This window comes from Trachemys scripta, chromosome 4, assembly GCF_013100865.1.
Source record: "Trachemys scripta elegans isolate TJP31775 chromosome 4, CAS_Tse_1.0, whole genome shotgun sequence".
In the NCBI taxonomy this organism is placed as follows: domain Eukaryota; kingdom Metazoa; phylum Chordata; order Testudines; family Emydidae; genus Trachemys; species Trachemys scripta.
The window spans coordinates 15,663,920-15,687,502 of record NC_048301.1 but is presented as its reverse complement, the minus strand read 5'-3'; the positions used below and the strand labels follow the sequence as shown (position 1 = coordinate 15,687,502).

Genomic DNA, 23,583 nt, shown 5'->3' with positions numbered 1-23,583 from the left:
TTACAATGAGTTGGCCTTTATTAAAGTAGTGTAATGGTCCTATAATATTAATTTGATAATATGTAAATTTATCCCCATTTACTGTTTAGCAGTGCCAGCTAATGGTTCTGGTTCTGTTGCCTAGCACACAGTGGACATTAATAATACTAATCTAGGTTGTATTAGGTTTGCAATGCAAAACCCCTACTGTGTGGCTAAGAGTGATGTCTATAACTATATAATAATAGTAGGTTGGCATTTGCTGCATCTACATCTGTGTAGTTTCCAGTTATCCGTAATAAAATAGCTTTTCAATTAATTAAATTCGGTAGAATTTTTAAATAATTAAAACATGCAGGGGAAATTGTAAACGCAACATTAGAATTTGTGTATTAAAATATTATAGAATACTGATGTCAAATTGCATCATGACCCAGTAATACAGTTACTGATTTGGAACAGAAACATGCTATAATGAACTTTACTACCCCTGCCTGCCAAGATGCAATGATTATGGCATATGCTTATTTTCACAGTAATGTGTGTAACTTTTACAGCCAAATATACAAAGGTAGGCAGGCTTGTGTGCGCATACACACAAACGGCAGGTAAATAGGGAGTACAGCACAGATTGGCTTGACAAGTTATTGGAAAGTATTGTGTGAATATAATTACTAATACATACTTTAATGTCTAATACTGTATCTTTTGTATTGGGGAATAAACAAAATAAGGGTAAGGGATACTGTATAGGTTTCATTGTATTCAGTGTACAAAAAGTAATTAAAAAGCTGCCTAAGAAATACTATATCTCTCAATGCCACTGAATCTGGGAGAAATCAGCAATGAATGCAAGGAGGAAATATTATGGTTGGTTTTTTTTTTTTTTTTTTGGTCACCTATACTGATATTAGGTTTGCCATCATGGAAAAGGATATTTTCTTTACTAACAGGTGACTTTACCCAAGAGGCTTTTTCTTGCAGTGAGACCTTAAATAGTATAGTATGGGCCTTAAAGATGATCATGGACAAAGAACAGCTGATTGAAGCTGAACCTGAGGAAGATGGAGTTTGTGCTGGTGGGCAGATAAAAGCATTTTGAAGAGTTTGCACGGCGCAGTTTTCTTTGGTTGAACTTCTACACCCACAACTGAGCAATTCAGTCCATCGCTTAGGAGTGAATAGAATAGAATCAAATGATAACTTGTTCCAGTTATGTTCCTACCCCCCACCTCTTGAAAAAAAAATCAGAAAGCCTTACATTCTAAATGTATAAACTACTTTAAATGTTTACCTACACTATTGGACAGAGGATAAATGTCTTTCTCAAATTTACCAAAATAAAAAGTTTGCATAGATAGTAGCACTTGCCATCAACTGAGCTTGGAATAAAAAAAAAAATTGAATTGATTGAGGTTATATAGTCCAGATACATTGCTGAGATGATTGTTTCAGAACCAAGAGACCTTTGTTATCCATTTCATGTTGTTATTTTCTTGTGTCTTGCTATAGAGTAACATGCTTAATTCTCAACTGAAAGTGAATGATCTAGGAAGCGGAAGGACAAGAATAGGAATGGGTACCATAGAAAATTTGTGACAAAAGAGGGGATCATGTTGGTTTGAAGGAGTCAGTAGTTTTAAATATAGGAGGAATTACTCCCATTTTGGTTTGTACAGGTGGGTGACAGTGATTCAGAATTTTTAGTGGAACCTAAAAAAATCACCATTGATGCTTAGGTAATCTTACACAGGTTGGGTTACCAAGATATAAAGTAGAGGTGGTAATAGTCTCTCTAAAATTACCAGAATAAACAAACATAGGAATTAAGATTTGTCTTCAAATGTTTATAGTATTGAATGATGTTTTACTATTCTGCCTCTGATTCATTTTGTATTGGATTTGTTTTTCTATAAAATATCGTCTTTCACTTGTTATCAAACTATAAATGAAGTTTAAAACTAAAAATGTAGAATAGGAAAGAGTGATTAATTTTTTACAGAGCATAGTGTAGTATCATATTTTTAACTCTTACTGGGTTTTTATTTTGAGGAAGGGAGTTGAAGGAAAAAATCCTCTTCTAGAATAAAAAAGGGAGGGCAAGTGTTAATGGAATGCAGTCTTTTGATGGCAAGTTCTGATAAACCAACTCAAATAGCTAGGTAAGTGCCCTATAGGAAATGAGTTGATCTTTCTCCAATTCTTAGTGGAAATAGATGTTCACGTTATAGAAAGCTTTACAGGTACCATTAAATTACCCTATTCCACTGAGTACTAAATTACTGCTTTGCCCCTCCAAAATGTAGACCGTAGTAGCCTTGTATCAAGGAAAAGGGCACTGCAGCTCCCAGTACTGAAACCATTTTGAGGAGAGACGATCTGGATTTTCAGTGCTTTCAGTTCAGTTTTCACAAGCATACAGATGGTTGATTGGTTCTTATTTGTATAAACTTGATACAGGAATTTCATAAGTCTGTAGTATGGATAAAATAAATGCTGCATTTTTAATGCAATTTAAAAAAAAACCCTGGCAAGGGTCAAAGCCCAATACAATTTTTGCACTCTTAAAAGAGGTATGCATATCTACATAACTTGATCATGGCTTCAAGGACTAATTAATATATCATATATGTAAATTAGAATGTGACTTACAGTTTGCTTTTTGGCTCCAGTCTGAGTGGAATGCAACTACAAAATTACTGTGATGTGTTGTGGTGATCTGAAATGACTGTCAAATAACATGTGCACTCAGTCAATTCATTTAATGTATAAAGACAGTCATTGTGAAGTGACAGACATAGTGAAACCTACTGGAGCTTTGTCTTGATAGGCATTTGTGCTCTGACATCACTGTCATATCTTAGTCAACAGGCAGTTGTACTTTTTGCTGTTGTGGTTTCTAGGTGTCAAACTTGCTTGACATTCCTTCTCTCCAGCTGTTATATTTTTGGCCATCTAGGGTACTGGTTTGAACATGAGCACCCTTCCTCCCTGTTACACATGTTCCATTCCAGCTGCCAGTCCCTCTGAAACATCTTAATTGAGATATTTACTATCAAATTACAACACAAGGGCTATTTGCACTTTGTGCATGTTTTGTTCTCAGGCAAAGTTGGAGTCTGATCCATCATCTATTGCAGGATTAGCCCCCCCTACATGAAAAAGGTGGTACGAGTATGTATCTAACAAGAGTTGAAACAGTATACTCTTAGGGGAATTCTGCGCCACTACTGATACGCAGAATTCATGTCTCAGATTTTTTCCCCACAGAAAATAAATTTCTGCCCAAGAAGTGCTTCAGTTCCGCCTTTCGCCCACCAGAGGCCACTGTGGCACCAGAACAGCCAGCAGCATGAACGCAACTGACTGTTCTAGTGCCATAGCGGTCTCTGGTGGGTAAAAGGGAGAACTGCAGCACTTCTGTGGCACAACGTATTTTCTGGGTGTGTGTGTGGAGGGAATTCGGTGCGTGCCCTGTGGCACAGAATTCCCGCAGAAGTAGAAGTTCATCACAGCACCCTGCCCACGGAGCCAAGTTAGGACAGAGTGGGGCACATAGGGCTTCTGGGGGCGGGGGGGTCCACAGACTGGGGTTCAGAATGGCTAGTCGGGGGGACAGACTGGGGTGCAGGCTCAGGAGCTAGTAGGGTGACAGTGTTGAGCTAGGGGATGGGGAGAGGGGCTGCAGGGACACATGGGGATGAGGGAGGAGGCTGCAGAGACCCATGGGAGGTGTGGGGACGGGGCAGATGTGCCTGACTGAATGGGAGAGGCTTGGGGTCAGCCAGGGTCTGCATGGGGAAGGCTCCCCAACTCCCTAACAATTCTGCCGCTCATCCCCCAAAAAACCTGTTCCATACTTCTTCCACCCACACCCAACAATCCTCCAGGTTCACTCCAGGCTCCTTCCCTCAGCTCCTCCCTTACCCCTGACTTCCCTAAGCCTTTGCACTGCTTCTGACTGGTGCAGGAAATACAGTTCTGTATTGTAATTTAAATTAATTACTCAAAGTTCTGTACAGTAACTCCTCACTTAAAAAGAACAGGAGTACTTTTGTGGGCTACAGTGCACTTCATCGTATGCATAGAATGGAACACACAGAAAGAAAATATATTTATATATACAGAGAACATGAAAAGGTGGGAGTAGCCATACCAACTGTAAGAGGCCAATCAATTGAGATGAGCTATCATCAGCAGGAGAGAGGAAAAAAACCTTTGAAGTGATAATCGAGATGACCCATAGAAAGTGTGAAATAGATTCAATTAGTGTAATGACCCAACCATTCCCAGTCTCTGTTCAAACCTAAGTTAATTGTATCTAATTTGCATATTAATTCAAGTTCAGCAGTCTCTCTTTGGACTTAAAGTCGTCCCAGTTAACGTGGTTTCGTTGTTACATTGCCGATCAATTAGAGAACATTCTCATTTAAAGTTGTGCAATGCTCCCTTATAACGTCGTTTGGAAGCCACCTGCTTTGTCTACTTCTTGCAGGAAGAGCAGCCCGTTGCAGCTAGCTGGTGGGGGCCTGGAACCAGGGTGGACCGGCAGCCCCCCTATCAGCTCCCCATTCCCCTAAGTTCCCTGTGCGGCAGCTGCCCAGCAGGCTATCAATTGCCAGCAGTTCAGCTGTCCCTCCCCCCATTGCCATGTGCTGCGCCTGCCCTCTGTCTTGGAGCTGCTCCCTGGAGCCTCCTGCTTGCTGTGCGGGGAGGGGGGGCAGGGGGCACTAAAGTCAGGGTATCCCCCTGCTCCTGCACTCCGCTTACCCCATCTTCCATAGAGCAGGGGGGACACAGGACAGGGCTCAGGACAGAGGGAGCTTCCTGGCAGCAGCTGCCGTCTCAGCTTGCTGATCGATTTTTAAAAGGCAGTGTACTTAGAGTGGGGTCAGAGTACTTAAAGGAGCAATGCGCATCTCTCTCTCTCACACACTGTGTGTCTCTGTCTGCCATGCTGTCTCCTCTCCCTCCATTCGTGCTGCCTTGTAGAGTGTGAGGCTACATTAACAACAGTGAGTAAACCCTTGAGGACTCAGCCAATTGCTAGTTCATCATTTAGCAGTAAGGCATTCCCTGTGAAATATCTCACCCTCTGACTTCACTACCTCAACCAAGCTTCACAATCAATATTACTGTGTACCAGTATTAAATTGTTTGCTTAAAACTTATACTGTGCGTGTGTGTATATATGTCTTTTGTCTGGTGAAAAAAATTTCCCTGGAACCTAACCCCCACTATTTACATTAATTCTTATGGGGAAATTGGATTCGCTTAACATCGTTTCACTTAAAGTCACATTTTTCAGGAACATAACTACAACGTTAAGCGAGGAGTTACTGTATTAATATGCCTAGTAAGGAATCTATTTGTCAAAAAAAAAAATTACCAGAATCTTCTTTTTTTGGGTCTGTGTTGTTACAGACATACTTGCTGACAGATATTTTGAAATAAATTACCAAAATAATTGAAACTGGCATGATTATATTGTGATATGTGCTCAGTTACTGGTGCTTCAGAGCTCCAAAAAACCCAAAGGTGCAGAGATTATTCATGGCCCATCTTGCATTCAAGGTGCAATATACTGGATAGGAGAGACTTGTGAGATCTTCAGAGAAGTAAAATTGCAGGTCAGTAATTTTCCTTTATGATCACTAGTCTAGGAAAATCGTATTGTTCTACAGCTCAGGAAGACCCAAAGCCTGGTCTGGAGAAATAGTATTTGATTATTGCCTTCCAGACAAACTGTTGATCTGTATTTAAAATACAGATGTATCAACAGGCCTGAGCCTAAAAATTAAAATCTGCTCTCGGCTTAAGCTCACTATCTTCTTCGAGTAGTGTCTCTATGGGTGCTCCACTGTAGGGGTGTCTGCGTCCCTGTGCTGCTGATCGGAGAACTTTGGTAGTGGTGTCCGTTCAGCCTGCACGAGGCAAACGAGTGCGGGGGGTGGGGGGGGAACCCTACACAGTTCCTTCTCAACAGGAGTTGTCCCAGTGGGTGGCAGAGGCACTGCAGATACCACTACCAGAGGTGACCAAGTCACACCACAAACTAGTGGACATTTTACATTCTTCTACCTCGTCCAGAGTAGCCCTCCCTGTTAATGAGGCACTCTTGGACCCTGCCAAACTCATATGGCAGATCCCCGTGTCAGTCCCACCAACATGTAAGCGGGCCAACAAAAAGTATTATGTGCTGGTGAAAGACATGGAGTTTCTCTTCTCCCACCCACCTCCCAATTTGATCACAGTGCACATAGTTAACTCAAAAGGCTGCCAGCACCGTTTCAAATCCACTCCCTATGACCAGGACTGGAAGCACCTGGACCTTTTTGGCAGGAAAACATACTCTTCAGCCACTCTTCAGTTCAGTATTGCGAACTATCAAGCCTTAATGGCGAAATATGATTACCAGAGCTATTCAAAACTCAATTCCTTTATTGAGCAGCTCCCAGATTTGCACAAGGAACAATTCAAGGCCATGGTCAATGAAGACCTACTGGTGGCAAATACATCTCTCCATTCTGCACTCAATGCTCTGACCGAGCGGCACGTTCCATCTCTGATGCCATCATGATGAGATGAGCCCCTTGGCTGCACCTATTAAGCTTCCCAAAAGAGGTTCAAACAACTGTGGAGGGACCTGCCTTTTCAAGGGACAAAACTATTTGCTGAAAGGACTGAATCGTCCCTCCACACCTTAAAAGACTCCAGGGCTACTCTTTGATCCCTCGGGATCTACACACCTGGGTATAAGAGAAAGTACAGCCATTAGCTGTCATTCAAACCCCATTTGTCGCGATATCCATCTCAAAGGTCATATGAATCTCAGAGGAAGAAGTCCAGGTTCCCCAGACAGAAACCCTTGGGATCTCAATCTACTTCCTCTCAACCTTCCTCCTCAAAGCGACAGTTTTGATAGGTTGGTTGAGGTGCCCATAGACCACTCTCCTCAACACCGACTGATGCTGGAAAACCTCACCCATCTCTTTGGATGCCATCTCACCCCATTCTGCAGCCTCTGGGAATGGATAACCTCCAACAAATAGGTGCTGGAGATTATTTGAGATGGGTACTCCATACATTTTGCCTCCCTCCCTCCTAAAAAACATCCCCGACCCTCTTCAGGGACCCTTCTCATGAGATCCTGCTACGAAAGGAGATAAGCTATCTCTTCAACATAGGAGCCATAGAGGCAGTGCCCAAACATCTAAGAGGCAAAGGCTTCTACTCTTGCTAATTCCTGATACTGAAGAAAAAGGGAGTATGGAGACCCATTCTAGACCTCAGAGTGCTCAACAAATTTGTCAAGGCTCAGAAATTCAAGATGGTCACATTAGCAACAATTATTCCAGGATTAGAAAAAGGAGACTGGTTCTCAGCCCCTTGACCTTTCCACATTTGTATCATACCAAGTCACAGACGAGACCTCAGGTTTACACTAGGCCAAGACCACTGCCGGTACAGAATACTCCCTTTTGGCCTCTCATTGGCCCCCAGAGTATTCTCCAAGGTCTTCTCCATAGTGGCGGCCCACTTACACTCCCAGGTCATTATGATTATCCTTACCTGGATGATTGTCTCCTCTGGGCACGTTCCCTTCACCGAAGCCCTACGAATCAGCCATCTATATCAGAATCTGGGCTTTCAAATTAATGCACAAAAATTGACATTAACTCTGGTACAGAGGTTAAAATTCATCGGACCTGGCCTCAACTCCGTCCATGTGACGGGGCTCCTCCCACATCACAGATTCCTCAGCCTCTTCACGCTTCTAGAGACAGCCCCCAAATTTCGGCCAGACACTGCCTCCAGCTTCTGTTAACATGAGCCACACTGCACATGAGATGCCTCCAAGCGTGGTTTGGTTTACAGACTGAACAGAGACAACATAAACTACTATCGGTGCCCACCAAGATCAGACCATCCTTGAATTGGTGGAAAGACCCAATAAACATATGTAGAGGAATTACATTTGTTCAGCCTTCTCTATCGCTACCACTGATGCATCCCTCATAGGATGGGGCGCGCACATCTCAACGATCTCACAGTGCAGGGCAAATGGTCTCCATCCAAGACATGTCGTCACATCAACCTGCTTGAATTCAGAGCGGTAAAAAATGTGTGTGCTCACTTGCTCCTGCTGATCAGAGGCATGCACACAAAAGTCATTATGAACAACATAGCCTGCATATATTACATAAACCCACAAGGAGGTGCGAGATCACCCTCCTTGTGCATGAAAGCACTAAAGCTATGGAACTGCACTGCTGCATTTCCCACAATGTCACAATATCCGAAGCCTACCTACCGGGTGTGCACAACACAACAGTGGAGAGTCTCAGCCGCAAATTCCCACATGATCATGAATGAGTGATATATGTCGTGGAGTGTCACTGAATCGTCTGACAATGGGGGACACCCACAATAGACCTGTTTACCACTTACCAGAACAAGAAACATCCACAGTACTGCTCCAGAGGGGGGATTGGATTACACTCCCTGCGGGACGCTCTCCTCCTCTAATGGGGCAAGGACCGCCTTTACACCTTTTCCCCCATTCCCTCTATTACTGAAAATCCTCTTGGAAATAAAAAGAGAAAAAGCAAATATGTTGATTGCTCCCACCTGGTCCAGACACACATGGTATCCTTACCTGTCACAACTGGTGTACTGTCCACCATGACTCTTCCAATGACTCCTTACCTTCTGTTGCAGAACAAGAGGCACACACTCTCCATCCCAACCTGTGGATACTGCAGCTCAAAGCCTGGCTCCTTTGTGGTTCAAGCACATAAAGACATCTTGCTCTGAGGAGATACAGGAAGTGTTATTACACAGTAGAAGAGTAGCTAACTGTCGTACCTACCTACAAAAGTGGACTAGATTTCGAATATGGTGCCAGCCCAAAAGCATCACCCTGGATGCAGTCACTCTACCTGTAATCCTAGACTATCTGTTCACTCTCAAGAAATAAGGACTTTCTATTAGCTCACTAAAAATCCACTTAACAGCAATTGCGACCTTCCACCAGCAGGTAGAAGGGTACTCAATTTTCTCCCACCTGACTACGAAGAGGGTTCTCAAAGGCAATGTGAACCTCTTTCCTCAACCCAGGCTTCTCTCCACAATGGGATCTCAATCTAGTGTTAAAAGGACTGAATAGGCTGCCATTTGAACCCATGGCCACTTACTTTTTAACTCACCTTTCCATGAAGATGGCGTTCCTGATCGCTATAACTTCGGCAAGAAGGATAGGGAAGATAGCGGGTCCAATGGCACATACCCCCTTCACAGTGTTCTTTCCTGACAAAGTCATGCTTAGACACATCCGAAGTTCACTCCCAAGGTTACTTATGCATTTCACGTGAAACAGCTTATTCACCTTCCAACCTTTTATCCCAAACCTCATCAGGATAACAGGGAAGCCATCCTCCATATGCGCGACATGAGGAGAACCTTGGTCTTCTATTTGGACAGGACAAGATTTTTTTTAGAAAATCTCTGAGACTCTTCCTCTCCATTGCAGATAGATCAAAAGGTACAGCGATTTCTACGAGATCTGTCTCCTTGTCCGTCGCCTACTCCAAGGGTATCTGTATATCAGAAATCTGCAGAGCAGCTACTGAGGCATCTGCACATACCTTCGCAGAACAATATGCCATTCTGGGGAACTCTGCTGCAGACGCCACATTCGGTGACTCGACTCCGAAGCCCAGCCTCCGGTGGGGAGAGGCACTGCTCGGGAGTCACTTAGAGTGGAGCACCCGTAGGGACACTACTTGAAGAAGAAGAGGAAGTTACTCACTTTGTGCAGTAATGATGGTACTTTGAGATGTTTATATCTACATGAGTAATGTTGGTGCCAGTTAACCCTGCATTTTTGGCTCACAATACTCTGCCCTGCTTGTATAATGGTTCAATATACGTAGAGAGCAGAGTTGGGGGAACAGCTTTGAAAAAGCAGCCTATTCTAGGTGAGCGATTACTGACTCCATAAAGCATTCATAATATTGTCAGTTAGCTATGAAAATTAAATGAAAGTAATCAGGCAAATTACTTCTCAGGAGTGTGTGTAAGAGAGAGAGAAAAAAATATATACTTGGTTGTACTTTTTGAGTGAAATTCTATTTTGAAAAATGTCTGTATAAATATGTACCTTTTTACATAACAGGTCTGCTTTCTTTATTTGGAATAAAGCTAAAAGAAGGTACGCTAGATTCTATTCTTTCTTGCATGTCAATAATAGAATTGTTTTGTAAATTCCAGTTACTGGGCCAATTGATTGTCAGGGCAAATCCATTGGCAAAAATAGTGATGTAGAGATATATAAATGATGGGGAAATTTGGCTTTCATAATACTTATAACTGGTGGTGATGCACAAGAAAGAAAGGAAGAACCCATCTTGGCTTTCAGATCCCCTGTAGTTTGCAGGGCTGATAGTTGGCAAAATACCTTTTCACATGTAAATTGAGCATGTTTAATCTGGATATCATTGAGATGCTACCGTATGTGCAATGACATTTTTAGAGTCACTTCAGAATAGGACTGCACTTGATTATTCAGCTATAAATAATTTTAATACTTCTGTGTAGTGCTTTATTATTTTCATAGACTTATAGTAGTCTAAATTTATTTAAATATAATAATATTAAATCTCTCTGGAAATGTGTAATCCTATGACCAAATACTTGCATAACAACAGCACCAATGTGAAAAGCATAGCATGGCTGACAAGAATCAGCATTATAAAGTAGTCTGATTCATTTGACCCAAGGAAAATATGCATTTAGTGAGAAATATCTTAATCCCAAAAATACAAAATTCCTGCAGGACGTAGGATTTTAAGTAGATAGAGCAATAAATGGCTTGCACTAGATCTGGAATGTCTATATGGAATAAATTTTGTCTTTTACTGTTAATAATCTGATGCTGAAATGATTTCACCTTTTGGGGAAAGTACGTGAATACAGAGTTCTCTTGTGATTGGAAGGCATAAATAAGATCCGACAGCTATTGCAGGTTAAAACATTTATTCTTAATTACTAGTTCTGTTTTCCTCTTGGCTATGGGATTTGTTTTGCATTCAGTTTGTGTTTTGGATTTTTTCAAGCTTAATAATATATCACACACAATTTCTAAGGTGTAAGAAGGCAATATTTGTTTATGCATAAATTAATTAATCCACGTAATGAATGTAGTGAAAGTAATAGCTGTCTTCAAAACATTTGGAGGATGAAGTTAGTACTAATGAAAACAAGTAGTCTGGTAGCATTGGTTTGGGGCAATCCTAATATAGGTGAGCGTTTTCCAGTTTTTACTGCACATGTTCCAAACATTTCATTTGCAATCTGCAACCCTTTTGTTTGTTCTATTCGCAGGCCCCTATTGAGTAGAGACTGCCAATCTGTCCCAAATTGTATGATGGTTTTGTAATTTGTAAAATGATGACTAGTGTCACCCTAACTCACTTTCATTTGTGACCTTAAGAAGGATTTGAAGCCAGCTCTCTGAAAGTGAACAGCTAGTGCACAAACTCATTCTACCCAATCCTCAAGAAGATACTTTTAATTTGTTCATAAAATGTATGTTCTGTATCAAGAGTGTCATATTATGTAAATACAAAAGTGTTGTACTACAGTATATTTTTATTTATTATTGTCCACAATAATACTGTAATGTCAAATTTTGATCACCATCTTTGAACAAAAACATAGTTAAATTTACAAGAATATAGTGTAGGGTAACAAAAATAACAAAGGAAAAAGGGTTGGTATTGGGATTATTTAGTTTGAGAAAAGCAATTAAAAGCTAACATGACTGAAATATTTAAAATATTTAAAATATTTTAGAGTTACTGTTCTAGGAGTGCTAATGAGGACCACAGATAAGGTTGCCCAAGTGTTTCTATTATAATGCTCTATTTTGATTTGGTTATAACTGTGTGATTCATACTAATTTTTGTTACAGGTTACTAATTATTCATAAACTTCAGTGAACTTAATTCATCTAGAAATCTGATATGAAAATATTTTTTGTTATGTGTTTTAAATAGCTAAAGGGGAAACTGTCAAGCTTTTCACCCCTCAAAGGCCATTTTCTTTAAAGGTTTCAAAATGAGGATTCCCTCAACCACTCACTTAATTATTATTATTATTTTTTTGTTTACTAGAAAGAAAACCATACCTTCTGGTGTGTCTTAAACATACTAGTAATGGCATGCATTCCCCCCACTTGATTTGTATTTATAGTGTGTTGTCGGGGGGAGGTTGTTTTACAGTAGTTTGTTAGAGCAAACATCTGTCCTTTGTGAGTACCCTGATCTTTATAACTGCAAATAAATAAAACTTGTAATATTCAGTGTAACTAATTTTTGAGCTCTAAAAGCTTGATAGTGTTTCTTTAGGAAAAAATAAAAACATTGCAAAATTCACTGAAAACAATGGGACTTTCACCTGTTGGGCACAACTTAAATTTGTGTTAATTTACGTCAATCTGTGTCTTATCAATTAATTATGCAAGTTAATTCTTTATCTTTCTGGAAATTGCAGCTTGACTATAGATGAAGTGATTTCTGTTCTTAATTGTTATGTTTTATTCTTTGACTTCCTCACCTTTACCTGCTCTTTTTCAGACCTTCCTTATTTCCTTGGTACAATGTAGGTATTATTAACACAAGTTAGAATCTATTGGGTCGAATCTATCCCTTTTGATTTTATTATGAGATGATTATTGCTGTGTATCTTGAGAAATCTGCTACTGCTTTGATGTGCAATAGTGATTTTTCTAAGGTATGTAGTTATGAATGCCAACATACCCCAAGTAAACATCAATTTCTAATTCATAACTAGAAATCTATACGTAGTTTTACCTTATTTTTAGTGCAGATAATTAATATGTGATCACCATTTCAGTATGGTAGACTGACAGTAATAGTAAACTGGATTTGGAGGTCCATTGGTAGAGAGAGGCTCCTGTAAGATTACCAGCAGAAAGAAGCTGACAGTTCCCTTGCCCCATTCTATTTTGCACTGAAAGTCTTTCATCATCTCCTCTCCAGTCCATCCCTTAGAAAGATTAAAAGATTATACAGTAGCGTCTTTGGACCTCTGTTCACAGACGGCAGTCTTTTAAAGAACTGACCTTTCATGATGGAAAACTGAACTGAAGTAGTGGGAACTGGCAACACAAAATAACTTTAACATGGAAGATTGATTTGTTGATTTCTGCTGACCCATTTCCTCTTGTGCTGAGTGCATCCTGCTTCCCAAAGTCCTTTGTTACCTTTATCCTTAGAGAGTTCATCGTTCCCTTCCCAACAGAACTGCCAAGAGCAATTTCAAAACTGTGTTGCATTCAGTTTTTCCCCAGGAATTGATCCCTGTTCTAATTGATTGCTTAACTGATGATTTGCTTCTTAAAGAAGGACTAGATTAAGAAGAATTTTCACAATTTGTGTACTGATTACAAAAAGTCTATAATGACTTAGTTTTAGTGTGTTTTCTGGTGCAGTGCGTCTTGCATAGCATCATCTTTGTAGTTTCTGCTTTGGAAAATACAATTTATTTTCTCCCCAAGATTTTAATTGAGAGAACTTTGAAAGAGATTAACAATTATTGTGGTGCCTTTTTAACCCCTGATTTTAGTTTAAGGTTCCCCAGCATTGTAATTTGTAGTAAGTTTAGATAAGCTATGTAACATGTTCTGGGGTGAGCTGTGCTATATGCCATTAGGCTTAAGCCTAGGAACCATTTTTTGAGTTAATTTTCCTTTAGACAGACATAGTGAGTGTCAATATACATAGGCGCCAACTTCCTCTCTACAAGGGGGGTGCATGACCCCCCTCCGCTGCAGGCCCACCCTCACTACACCACTTCCTCCAAGCCCCCACCCATGCCCCACCTCTTCCTGATCCCGCTCCACCCCCAGCATCTTCTGCCGTCCATGCCTGGTGTCCTGGCTGCTGGCCCCTTGCCCAGAGTCCCGGCTGCCAGCCGGGATGTGGGGCTGGCAGCCGGGACCCCATATAAAACTTAAGGGTGCTGCAGCACCCCCTGCACTCCTAGTTCCTCGCCTATGTCAGCTCCTTGATGGTTAACCATTTAACCAATAGAATTTTAATAGGTTACATGGTTACTATTTTTAAACCCTATTTATATCCCTACTGCCGCTGGGTGCTAAGCACCTGCTAATTTTTTTTCTGTGGGTGCTCCAGGGCTGGAGCATCTGTGGAGTCAGCACCTATGCTAATATAGACCCATACCCCTACCTTCCCATCTACTACAAAACAGATACACAATTTATATAAAAATATATACATAAATGTGTGTATCTAACATCATGGGTTTTATTGATGCAATATGTAAGTTGCAAAGAAATGTAATGAATTATAAAAAGTTTTGAAACAGATTACAGGCTAGAACTAAGCATTATAAATGTTGTGGAAATAAACACTGAAATACACCTAAATACAATAGATACCAACTACCCCATTTGAACATAGCTTATGTTTTGGAAGAGATTGTTAGTGCCCATCTCAGAGAAGACTAGGTTCTAGGATCCCTCAAACACACTGTAGTTAGGCCACTACTAAAAAAGAAAATTCTGAACTCCAATCAGCCACCTCCCAGTCTGACTCTTGAAGTTCCTTTTTTTGTGAAAGATCATCAAGAAAATGGCAACATGAAAACATGACAGATATCTAGCTCCCTGAAGCCCCTGGCCTAATTTGGTGACATTTCAGACTGGAAGTGGTACTAATGGAAGTTGTTGCTCTTCTTGTGCAATGGGCAGAGGCCAGATACCTTTATTGATATCCCTTGACTTGTTATCAGATTTCAGCACTTGCTGACACAGCTGTGTAACTTTATCAAGATGGCTGTGTGACAATGCGGTTCTGGCGGGATCCAACTGAGAGTGCCAATTCAGGACAAATTGCTAAAACAGGGCAGTTACAGCCCAAGGCTGGGGTTTCTCCACCTCTAAGGCAAACCAAACCAGACAGACAAAGAGGACTTTGGTTTCACCCCACTGGCTAACCACAAGTCACACAAACAATTTCCTTAGACACTCCAGTTTCCCAGTATCACCGCCAGTGCCACTCGTTATGGGGACAAATGGATATGAAAACCAATATCCCAATATACACAAAAAAGGTCCTCTCGATCCCAAAGGACCAAGCCCCAGACCCAGGTCAATATACAACTCAGATCTTTCCCACAAATCACGCTGTGGCCAATCCCTTAGAATCTAAAATCTAAAGGTTTATTCATAAAAGGAAAAAGATAGAGATGAGAGTTAGAATTGGTTAAATTGAATCAATTGCATACAGTAATGGCAAAGTTCTTGATTCAGGCTTGCAGCAGCGATAGAATAAACTGCAGGTTCAAATCAAGTCTCTGGAATACATCCCCAGCTGGGATGGGTCCTCAGTCCTTTGTTCAGAGCTTCAGTTTGTAGCAAAAGTCCCTCCAGAGGTAAGAAGCGGGATTGAAGACAAAATGGAGATGAGGCCTCAGCCTTATATAGTCTTTTCCAGGTGTAAGAACACCTCCTTGTTCTTACTGTGGAAAATTACAGCAAAATGGAGTCTGGAGTCACATGGGCCAGTCCCTGCATACTTTGCTGAGTCTCAAGGCATATTTGCCTTTTCTCAATGACAGGTTTCAGAGTAGCAGCCGTGTTAGTCTGTATCCGCAAAAAGAAGAACAGGAGTACTTGTGGCACCTTAGAGACTAGTCTCTAAGGTGCCACAAGTACTCCTGTTCTTCTTTTTTCTCAATGAGTCCATTGTATAGCTGATGGTTCTTAATGGGCCATCAAGCAGGCTAGGAAGAACTAACACTAGCTTGTCTGGGATGTCACCCAGAAGCATAGCATAAATTTGCAATACAGACAGTATAGAGCCGGTATTCATAACTTCAACTATAAAACTGATACACACATATAGACAGCATAATCATAACCAGTAAACCATAACTTTTCTCAGACACCCCATTTGACCCCCTATATACAAGATTTGGGTGCCACTACAGGACCTTGGTTGCAACAATGATCTATATGGTCCCAGACTATATCAATAACGTCACAGGCTGGAATAGCTTTAAAATGGTGTTTTGCTCATTGCTTCTGATAGTTTTTAGAAGGTGGTGATGGTTGGCTGCTCCATCTCAAAGGTTCTTATTTGTGGAGATTTGCAAGACTCCAATCTGTCACATCTTCTGTTCAACATCTATACAGAGCCTCTGGGAATGCGTTGTGTGGCATTAGAACATGATATAAATTGCAGTATCATTAGTACATTGCTGACATCTATCTGGCATCTTCTCCTTTGACTCAGACATGGGTGTTGCAGAGCTCACTAAATGCCTAGCAAATCTGAGATCTGGAATAAAACCAACTATCTGCAACTCAGCTTGTCCACGACAGGGGTTATTCTATGTAGCAAGGAGGTTGAGGATCTGATGGAATCGATAATTGCTCCGTAAGTGCTACACATACAGGAAGAAATTGCAGAGGGTATTGAGCTTTGCCGTGTCAGATTTATATATTTTAGTGCATAATGTCAGCCATATGGCTGATTACGTATTCATTGTTTCTACAGCAATCCAATATCTTCACTGCTTTTTTTATACCAACAAAAAATAATTAATGTGTAGTGGATTAGGAAGCATTCTTATTCAGCACTTTAAAATAAAATACAGTTGTGCAATCCTTTAGTCTATTAATATGAATTTGAGCCTTTAATAATTTGTTCTGCAAGGATTTACTTTTGGTAAAATTCATAAATTTTTTTAAACATGAAATTAGGCATAGGTATATATAATTTTAATTTAAATCTTTAATTAATGTGCTTTATTCCAAAATAAACCACACTTATCAATTTCCCATGTTTTTCAAGTATTCCTTAACCTGATCAACACTATACCCTGAAGATTAAAAAACAAAACAAAAAACATACCAGTGGGCCAAATGTTGGCCCTCCTTTATATTTGTGCATCCCTTTTTAAGAAATGTGACTACGTAAAAGATATGACTTGTATTAAGAGAAGAAAGTGTGATATAGTTGATCTTTTGCAGATTATTAAAACAGTATACATTACAAATGTATGAAGTGTTAACTGTTTCTAGTTGAAAGCTGAATAGAATAAGCTTGTATGCTTTATTTGTAGCATTTCTTTGAAGATCACTAAGTCCATCGTGCTGTGTAAACCTCTTGAGCTAAGCTGCAGTTTCTTAAAAAAAAAAAAAAAAATTGGGGTGGGAGGTAAGGAGGTTCTGTTCTAAAATTTTTCTATTATCATTAGCCCCATGTCTACATGAAAATCAGATAAACTAAATGTACTACATATTCTTTTGAAATAATGTTTAATAAGGTAACTAACCTGCCACTGTGAATAAAATAGAAACTGTCAAGTGTTTGAGCACATTTATGGTAGTGCTGTTGAGTCCATTTTTATTTCATGTAGTTTTGCTAAGCGATTGATCCAGTAAGACTGGCAAAACAGAGAAAAGCAGCAAATATATACGCACTTACTTTATCATCCAAGAATATTTTTCTACTTTGGAAGAAGGGTGTTCAAATATAAACTATATGTAAAGGATAGCATATTCTGTTGCTTTGGCAGGATTCTATAACAGAAAAGCTTCATTGACTACTGCAAAATTACAATTGATTTTATTACAGAAAGTGTCAACATGGGAATAAAAATTAATGGGACTGTGAAAATTTGTTTGGAAAGTCAGATTTATTCGGATGGTGTTGCTGTATGGTACAGCACTTTTTGAAATATAAAGATTAATTCAGATCGAGCAGATAGAAATATCAAGTTTTAGAACTTTCTTCCTTCTTTATAGTGTGAGCTAACTGTGGCTCTGATCCTGTGAGATGCTTAGCATCTCAGATTCCAGTGAAGTCGGTGGTACTTGATTTCTGAGCAGCTTGCAGGGTTAGGTCTGATATGTAGGTATGTTTGTACTCTCCTCTAAGTCTTGGAGATCTGGTAAATGTTACTTTTAAAAGCAAAAAAATTAAATATAGTGGTACATGCGGTATCCAAGATCTCAAAACTACTGAATACGCATGAAATTTCTATAAAGGGTTTAATTATTAGGTTGAGCACTGTTTTATGAAAACTGTATGGAACACTGCTTTCTTTTGAAATTGCTCTTCAAAAAGAATTCCTATTTCATATAAAAAGATGCCAGACTCACAAAGATTTCCTTTCTTGTTTCATAGACGTTCCATCTTCAGAGCAGCCTGAACTGTTCCTAAAGAAACTTCAGCAGTGCTGTGTAATTTTTGACTTCATGGACACACTATCAGACCTTAAAATGAAAGAATACAAGCGCTCCACTCTTAATGAACTGGTGGACTACATTACAATAAGCAGAGGCTGTTTGACAGAGCAGACTTACCCCGAAGTAGTTAGAATGGTGAGTTTCTTCTTTACGGTGGACATTTTAGATCCACATACAATGCCAGTTACATATTGGGGGCCAAAATGAACCCTGGAATAAGCGGACTAAATGTGGCCTTTGGGTTTGTATTTTCTAGTAAACGTCACCAGAGGATACTACTTCTAAGACCAATAAAACTCAAATTTTCACTTGCAGTTAAGTGAAATCAAATTAGGACATCAAAACATGAGTGTCAAATATGTAGAAAAGTATACCCAGAGCAGTTCAAATTTCAGCATTCAGAATATGAAGTAGACACAAACTCATTGTGCTTTTTTTCCTAGTGAAACAGAATGGAATAATTTTAGAATGTTTGTTTGTCTTTATTTTTTGTAAGATAAAAGCCATCTTTAAATCTAATAAAATCTCATCACTAAGGAACTTTGTCACTTTTGCCATGTAACTGAGCATTGAAAAGTGATGCATAGGATCAACATTAAAATTGCAGTGCTTTGCTTTGTAGATTCATAGCAACTACAATTAAGAGGTCACCAGGAGTTCTCAATGGTAGTGGTAATCTTATTAATAAATTATCAGCTAACACAAGTGCCTTCAACATCAGCACTGAACGACTACCAGATAGCATGAAGTGAAGAACATTAATTGCAAGCTTTAAGATCGATATTATAAACTCTTACTAAATTGCCTCCTGAAGCAAAAGACAGATATTCAGAAATGGACTTTGTGGTGTTGGTTCTATACTGGTATTATGTGATCATTGAATCTGGTAACAGCCACACACTTATAGAGAACTATGAATAAATTTTACATTGCGGTATGCATCCACCTTATTTTTTTTGTTACACACAAATTATACACAAATACATACCTACGCTAGTGATTGTCTGAATTATGTAGAAGTGTATGTTTTATACCATTGGAATATGTATTTGTGTGTGTGTAATTTGTGTTATGCATATTTCCTATATGTGAAAAATACAAAAAAACTGCATTAAAAGAATGTTAAGGTTTCATATGGAAACTTAATCCTGGCATTTCCTAACATCTGAGTGCTTGTTTTTGCTACCTTCACTTTGTTAATGCACCTTTTTATGTAATTATTAAAATATATTGCATGGGCAATGTTAATTTGGCCTTATGCATGTGCATTATGTTACAGTCTAGAATTATATGATCACATACTGTTTCTTTCACAGGACCCCTGCCTTATTCAGTACACAGGAAGGATGGTGCTTACTCAGTGAACAGAAGCTATTCAATATCATGTTTTATCCTCATTGTTCCATGTGTGGCCCCATTCCTTATTTACTGTATACTATTCAAACCCCGCTCTGAATATAGAATTATTAATTTTCTCCTGGGGGTTTCTGTGGTGCTCATCCCTATAGTATCAGAGTGCTTCACAAACATTAATTAATTAATCTTCATAAAATTGCTGTGAGGCCAGGGGGTGGTATTCCCTTTTCAGAAATGATGAACTGAGACAGAGAGAGAAAGGTCAAAAGTATCCAGTAATTTTGGATGCCCAAGGCTTGATTTTTTTCAGAGAACTTAACATTTTTTTTATCATTTTTACTTGCTCAGAGCAAAGTTTTCATTGACTTCAGTTGCAGCTAAGAGTGCTCAGCACTTCTGCAAATCAGATAAGTGCAAGTTGGGCATTCAGAAAGTCAGTGATCACTTGTGAAAAGTTTGGTTTAAGTGACGTCCCCAGCATCACATAGGAATTCTTTGGCAAAGGCAGGAATAGAATCCAGTTCTTCGGGGCAGCATTCAACTGCCTTAACCATGAAATGATTCTTTCTTTTCTTGCAGTTCCCTTCATCACTTACTGCACACCTTCCAATTTCTACAACAAATGAAGAAGGGGGTCCTACAGACCAGTGGTTCTCAACCTTTCCAGATCATTGTACCCCTTTCAGGAGTCTGTTTTGCCTCACATAACCCAAGTTTCACTTCATTGAAAAACTACTTGCTTACAAAATTAGACATAAAAATACAAAAGTGTCACGGCACACTATTACTGAAAAAGTGCGTACTTTCTCATTTTTACCATAGAATTATAAAATAAATCGATTGGAATATAAATATTGTACTTACATTTCAGTGTGTAGTATATAAAGCAGTATAAAAGTCATTGTATGAAATTTTTATTTGTACTGACTGCGCTAGTGCTTTTTATGTAGCCTGGTGTAAAACTAGGCAAATTATCTAGATTAGTTGATGTACCGCCTGGTAGACCTCTGCATACCCCCCAGGGGTATGCGTACCCCTGGTTGAGAACCTCTGCTGTCGACCACAGCTTCCTTTTCTGTGCAGATTCAGTCCCTGAGCTTGGTTCATCCTGTGCACTGAAGGGAGGGTGGGGTACCTATAAAAAAAACAGTTCTCATCATGTAATTAAAGGCTATCATAATGTATACACACAAGGGGAGCAAATTAAGGTTTTACAGGCAATCACAATTCTATCATTTCCTATCTTTTGAGTACTTGATTTTAACATTCTTTTAAATGTAGCTTTTTGTATGTGATATTTTTAAAGGAAAAACCCGAAAAAACAAATTTCATCACGTTGAACCACGTGGAAGTCGAGTGTTGGGAACTTTATATGCACAGCACAGGCTTCTGCCTCTTGACATCAGGGACTAACTGATAGCAGTACTAGGTTTTCGTTTTCTGCTGTCGACTGGCATGTCCTTGTCTGAGTCCCAGTCTTCTTCCTTACCCTCAGCTCCCTGTCCCAGGTCTAACTGCTCACTTCTCTGCATTCTAGTCAAGCTAGTTCCTCTTCCTCCTCACTGCTTGGATGCCAACAGGGGAACATTGTGACCACAGGAGTAACAGTTTTGGTTCCTGTGCCTGGTGGTACAGCAGTCCTTGGCTGCCAGGAGGAGGAAATGCGGTGAAAGTCCTGCTTAGTCCCTGCATGCTCAGTGCAAACAATCTTTGAGGTATCTGGCTGCCAAACTGACTCATAATTTGGCCAAATTTGGGCAGATTTTCACAGGAACAGCAAAAATTCACACCCTTGACAACAGGACAACCCTTTTGCCAAATTTCAAGTCCCTTCTCGAAAGCATGGAGGTGCTATAGCTTCTCAATAAAATGGTTGTAAAAATGTTTTAACATGGGCAAATCAACATTTTTTCCCATACTCCTGAGAAGTGTCAGAATTGTTTTTGTTGAAATTTTCAAAGAAACCTCAGCCTAAGGAAGACGCATGGCTTGGAAAATTTCTGCCCAAATGGTTAAAGTTTGGCAAAGTTATAAGCAAAAGAAAACAAGATCTTACAATGGAAAGTGTCAGGTATTGTTACCTATGCCAGCTATAAAGTACACACGTGCACACACACTTTGCAGATGTATTCTATATAAGTGTTATGCATGATGATGTGGCATAGAGTATAAAGGTTTTTAAAACATGCTGGGGTCATGTTGCTCATGAGTGTTGAATCCATGAGTGAATTATGCAGGTCATCCTAAATGAGTGCTAATAAATATTTTTTGCTATACCACACCAGCATGTATTTTGTATATGCTACATATTTTACAGGAAAACGGTCTTAGACATGTACTGTTTTTTCATCACTTTGCCAGCAAAAACTAAACTCACATAGTACCATGAGTCCAGCTGTACAAGCCTTAGAGGAAGAGAGAATCCCTCAACATTACCTAAAATAGATGTTTAGTACACAGTGTTTCCCCTTGGCTAAGCAGTAGTCAATTTTGGAACCTTGCAGCAGGTCGCTTTCAGTTGCTGGAGAGAAATTGATGTTGTGAAGTCAGGTATAGTATAACTTGTTTATTTACAATATCTACATGAGTCCTGTTATTCTTAAACTGAGATAGACCTAACTGTGTGAAGGCCGCTTTGTACACCCATTCAGTGACCATGAACAGCCACAAGGAACAGCTGCTTTTGTGCATGTTCCTCCAGGTCTCCAGCTATCCTCCCAACTGCCATTGATCTTCCCTTTCTGGCTGACCTGTCATGATCCAGTCAGGAGCCAGGAGAACAGCAGCAGATTCACCCTTAGTAAATTCATCACACTGCTCTGTGTTGACTGCGCAGCACATTCATCACAATAATATTTTGATGTTAAGGTATGATATCTTAAGACCTACCAAAACTAAATATAAATGCTATTTGGAAAACTTGGTGGAGTATTCTTTTGATTGGGATGTCTAGCACTTTTGGGTTGCGACATACCCATCCAGGAAAGAATATTGGCCATCCTGGCCTTTGGGCCAGTGTAATCTTGTGGGGGAGGGGTGGAATTCCATATCTGGAGGGGGGAAAGGGAATCAATTTTAAGACTGATTTTTTAAAAAAAGGAGGAGCAGGGAGGGGATAAAAAAACACCTCTTTGAGCTGAAGGTTTGACACGCTAGCAGTCACGCTAGCTAGAGGACTAGTGGCTAAAGTGCTGGTCACTTGTTCCTTGTCTTGATTATCTGGAGGCATCTGACTTTAAAAATATATTCCATATGGAAAAGCTTTTTAGGTCATTTATACAGTTTTCTAAAATGCATTAATTGTAATTTTTCTCTGCCTATAAAACCTAAAAAGTTGATTTATGATACTAAGGCAGCCTGGCTTTATAGATAAAGCGATATAAAATCCATTACTAATAATATTTTAAAACTCTCGAAAATGTTTCTAATTTTTTTTGGTAGAATACATGTTGTTAGTGGTATGGTATAAAGGTTTTATAGGCACTCATTGGGATGCTCAGCATAGCTTACTCATGGATCTGTGGCCTGCAGCTCATGCAGTTCATGGTATTTAAAACTTAATGCTGTGGTCCAGTATTCTGGTATTCTCTATGTTCTTGTTCTCATGTTTGCGTTTGTGTACACCATTCCCCCCTGATTACGTTTATCAGTCTGTTTTTTAACCAACCTGCTTTGCTTGTTTTAATTTTTGAAGCTGTGCTAACTTTTGGAATTTGTATTGGCGGGGAAAAAGTCTTATTAGTGGTCACCTGACATATGAGGCTATCACCGGCCTTATAGGAATTATCAATATCACTTGCAGTAGAAGAATAACTGGCACTTGTGCTAATGGAAATCGGAGGATTTATTCAGGAGTGTATTGCACAAAGCCCATTTCCCCTGCAGTTTTTGTTGTGTCATTTAGTGAGCATTTTACATCCTTTAGAATTCAGCTGGTCTGAAGA

The 23,583-nt window shown here is 39.7% G+C and overlaps 1 protein-coding gene across 5 annotated transcripts in view; it reads left to right on the top strand.

Annotated features, from left to right (window-relative positions):
• PPP2R5E (protein phosphatase 2 regulatory subunit B'epsilon) overlaps positions 1-23,583 on the top strand; it is a 108,406-nt gene that overhangs the window by 49,429 nt on the left and 35,394 nt on the right. For all 5 annotated transcript variants that reach the window (XM_034767829.1, XM_034767828.1, XM_034767827.1 and 2 more), the window contains exon 3: positions 18,222-18,418. In XM_034767829.1, the coding sequence (XP_034623720.1) occupies positions 18,222-18,418 (197 nt within the window). The remainder of the gene's footprint in view (positions 1-18,221; positions 18,419-23,583) is intronic.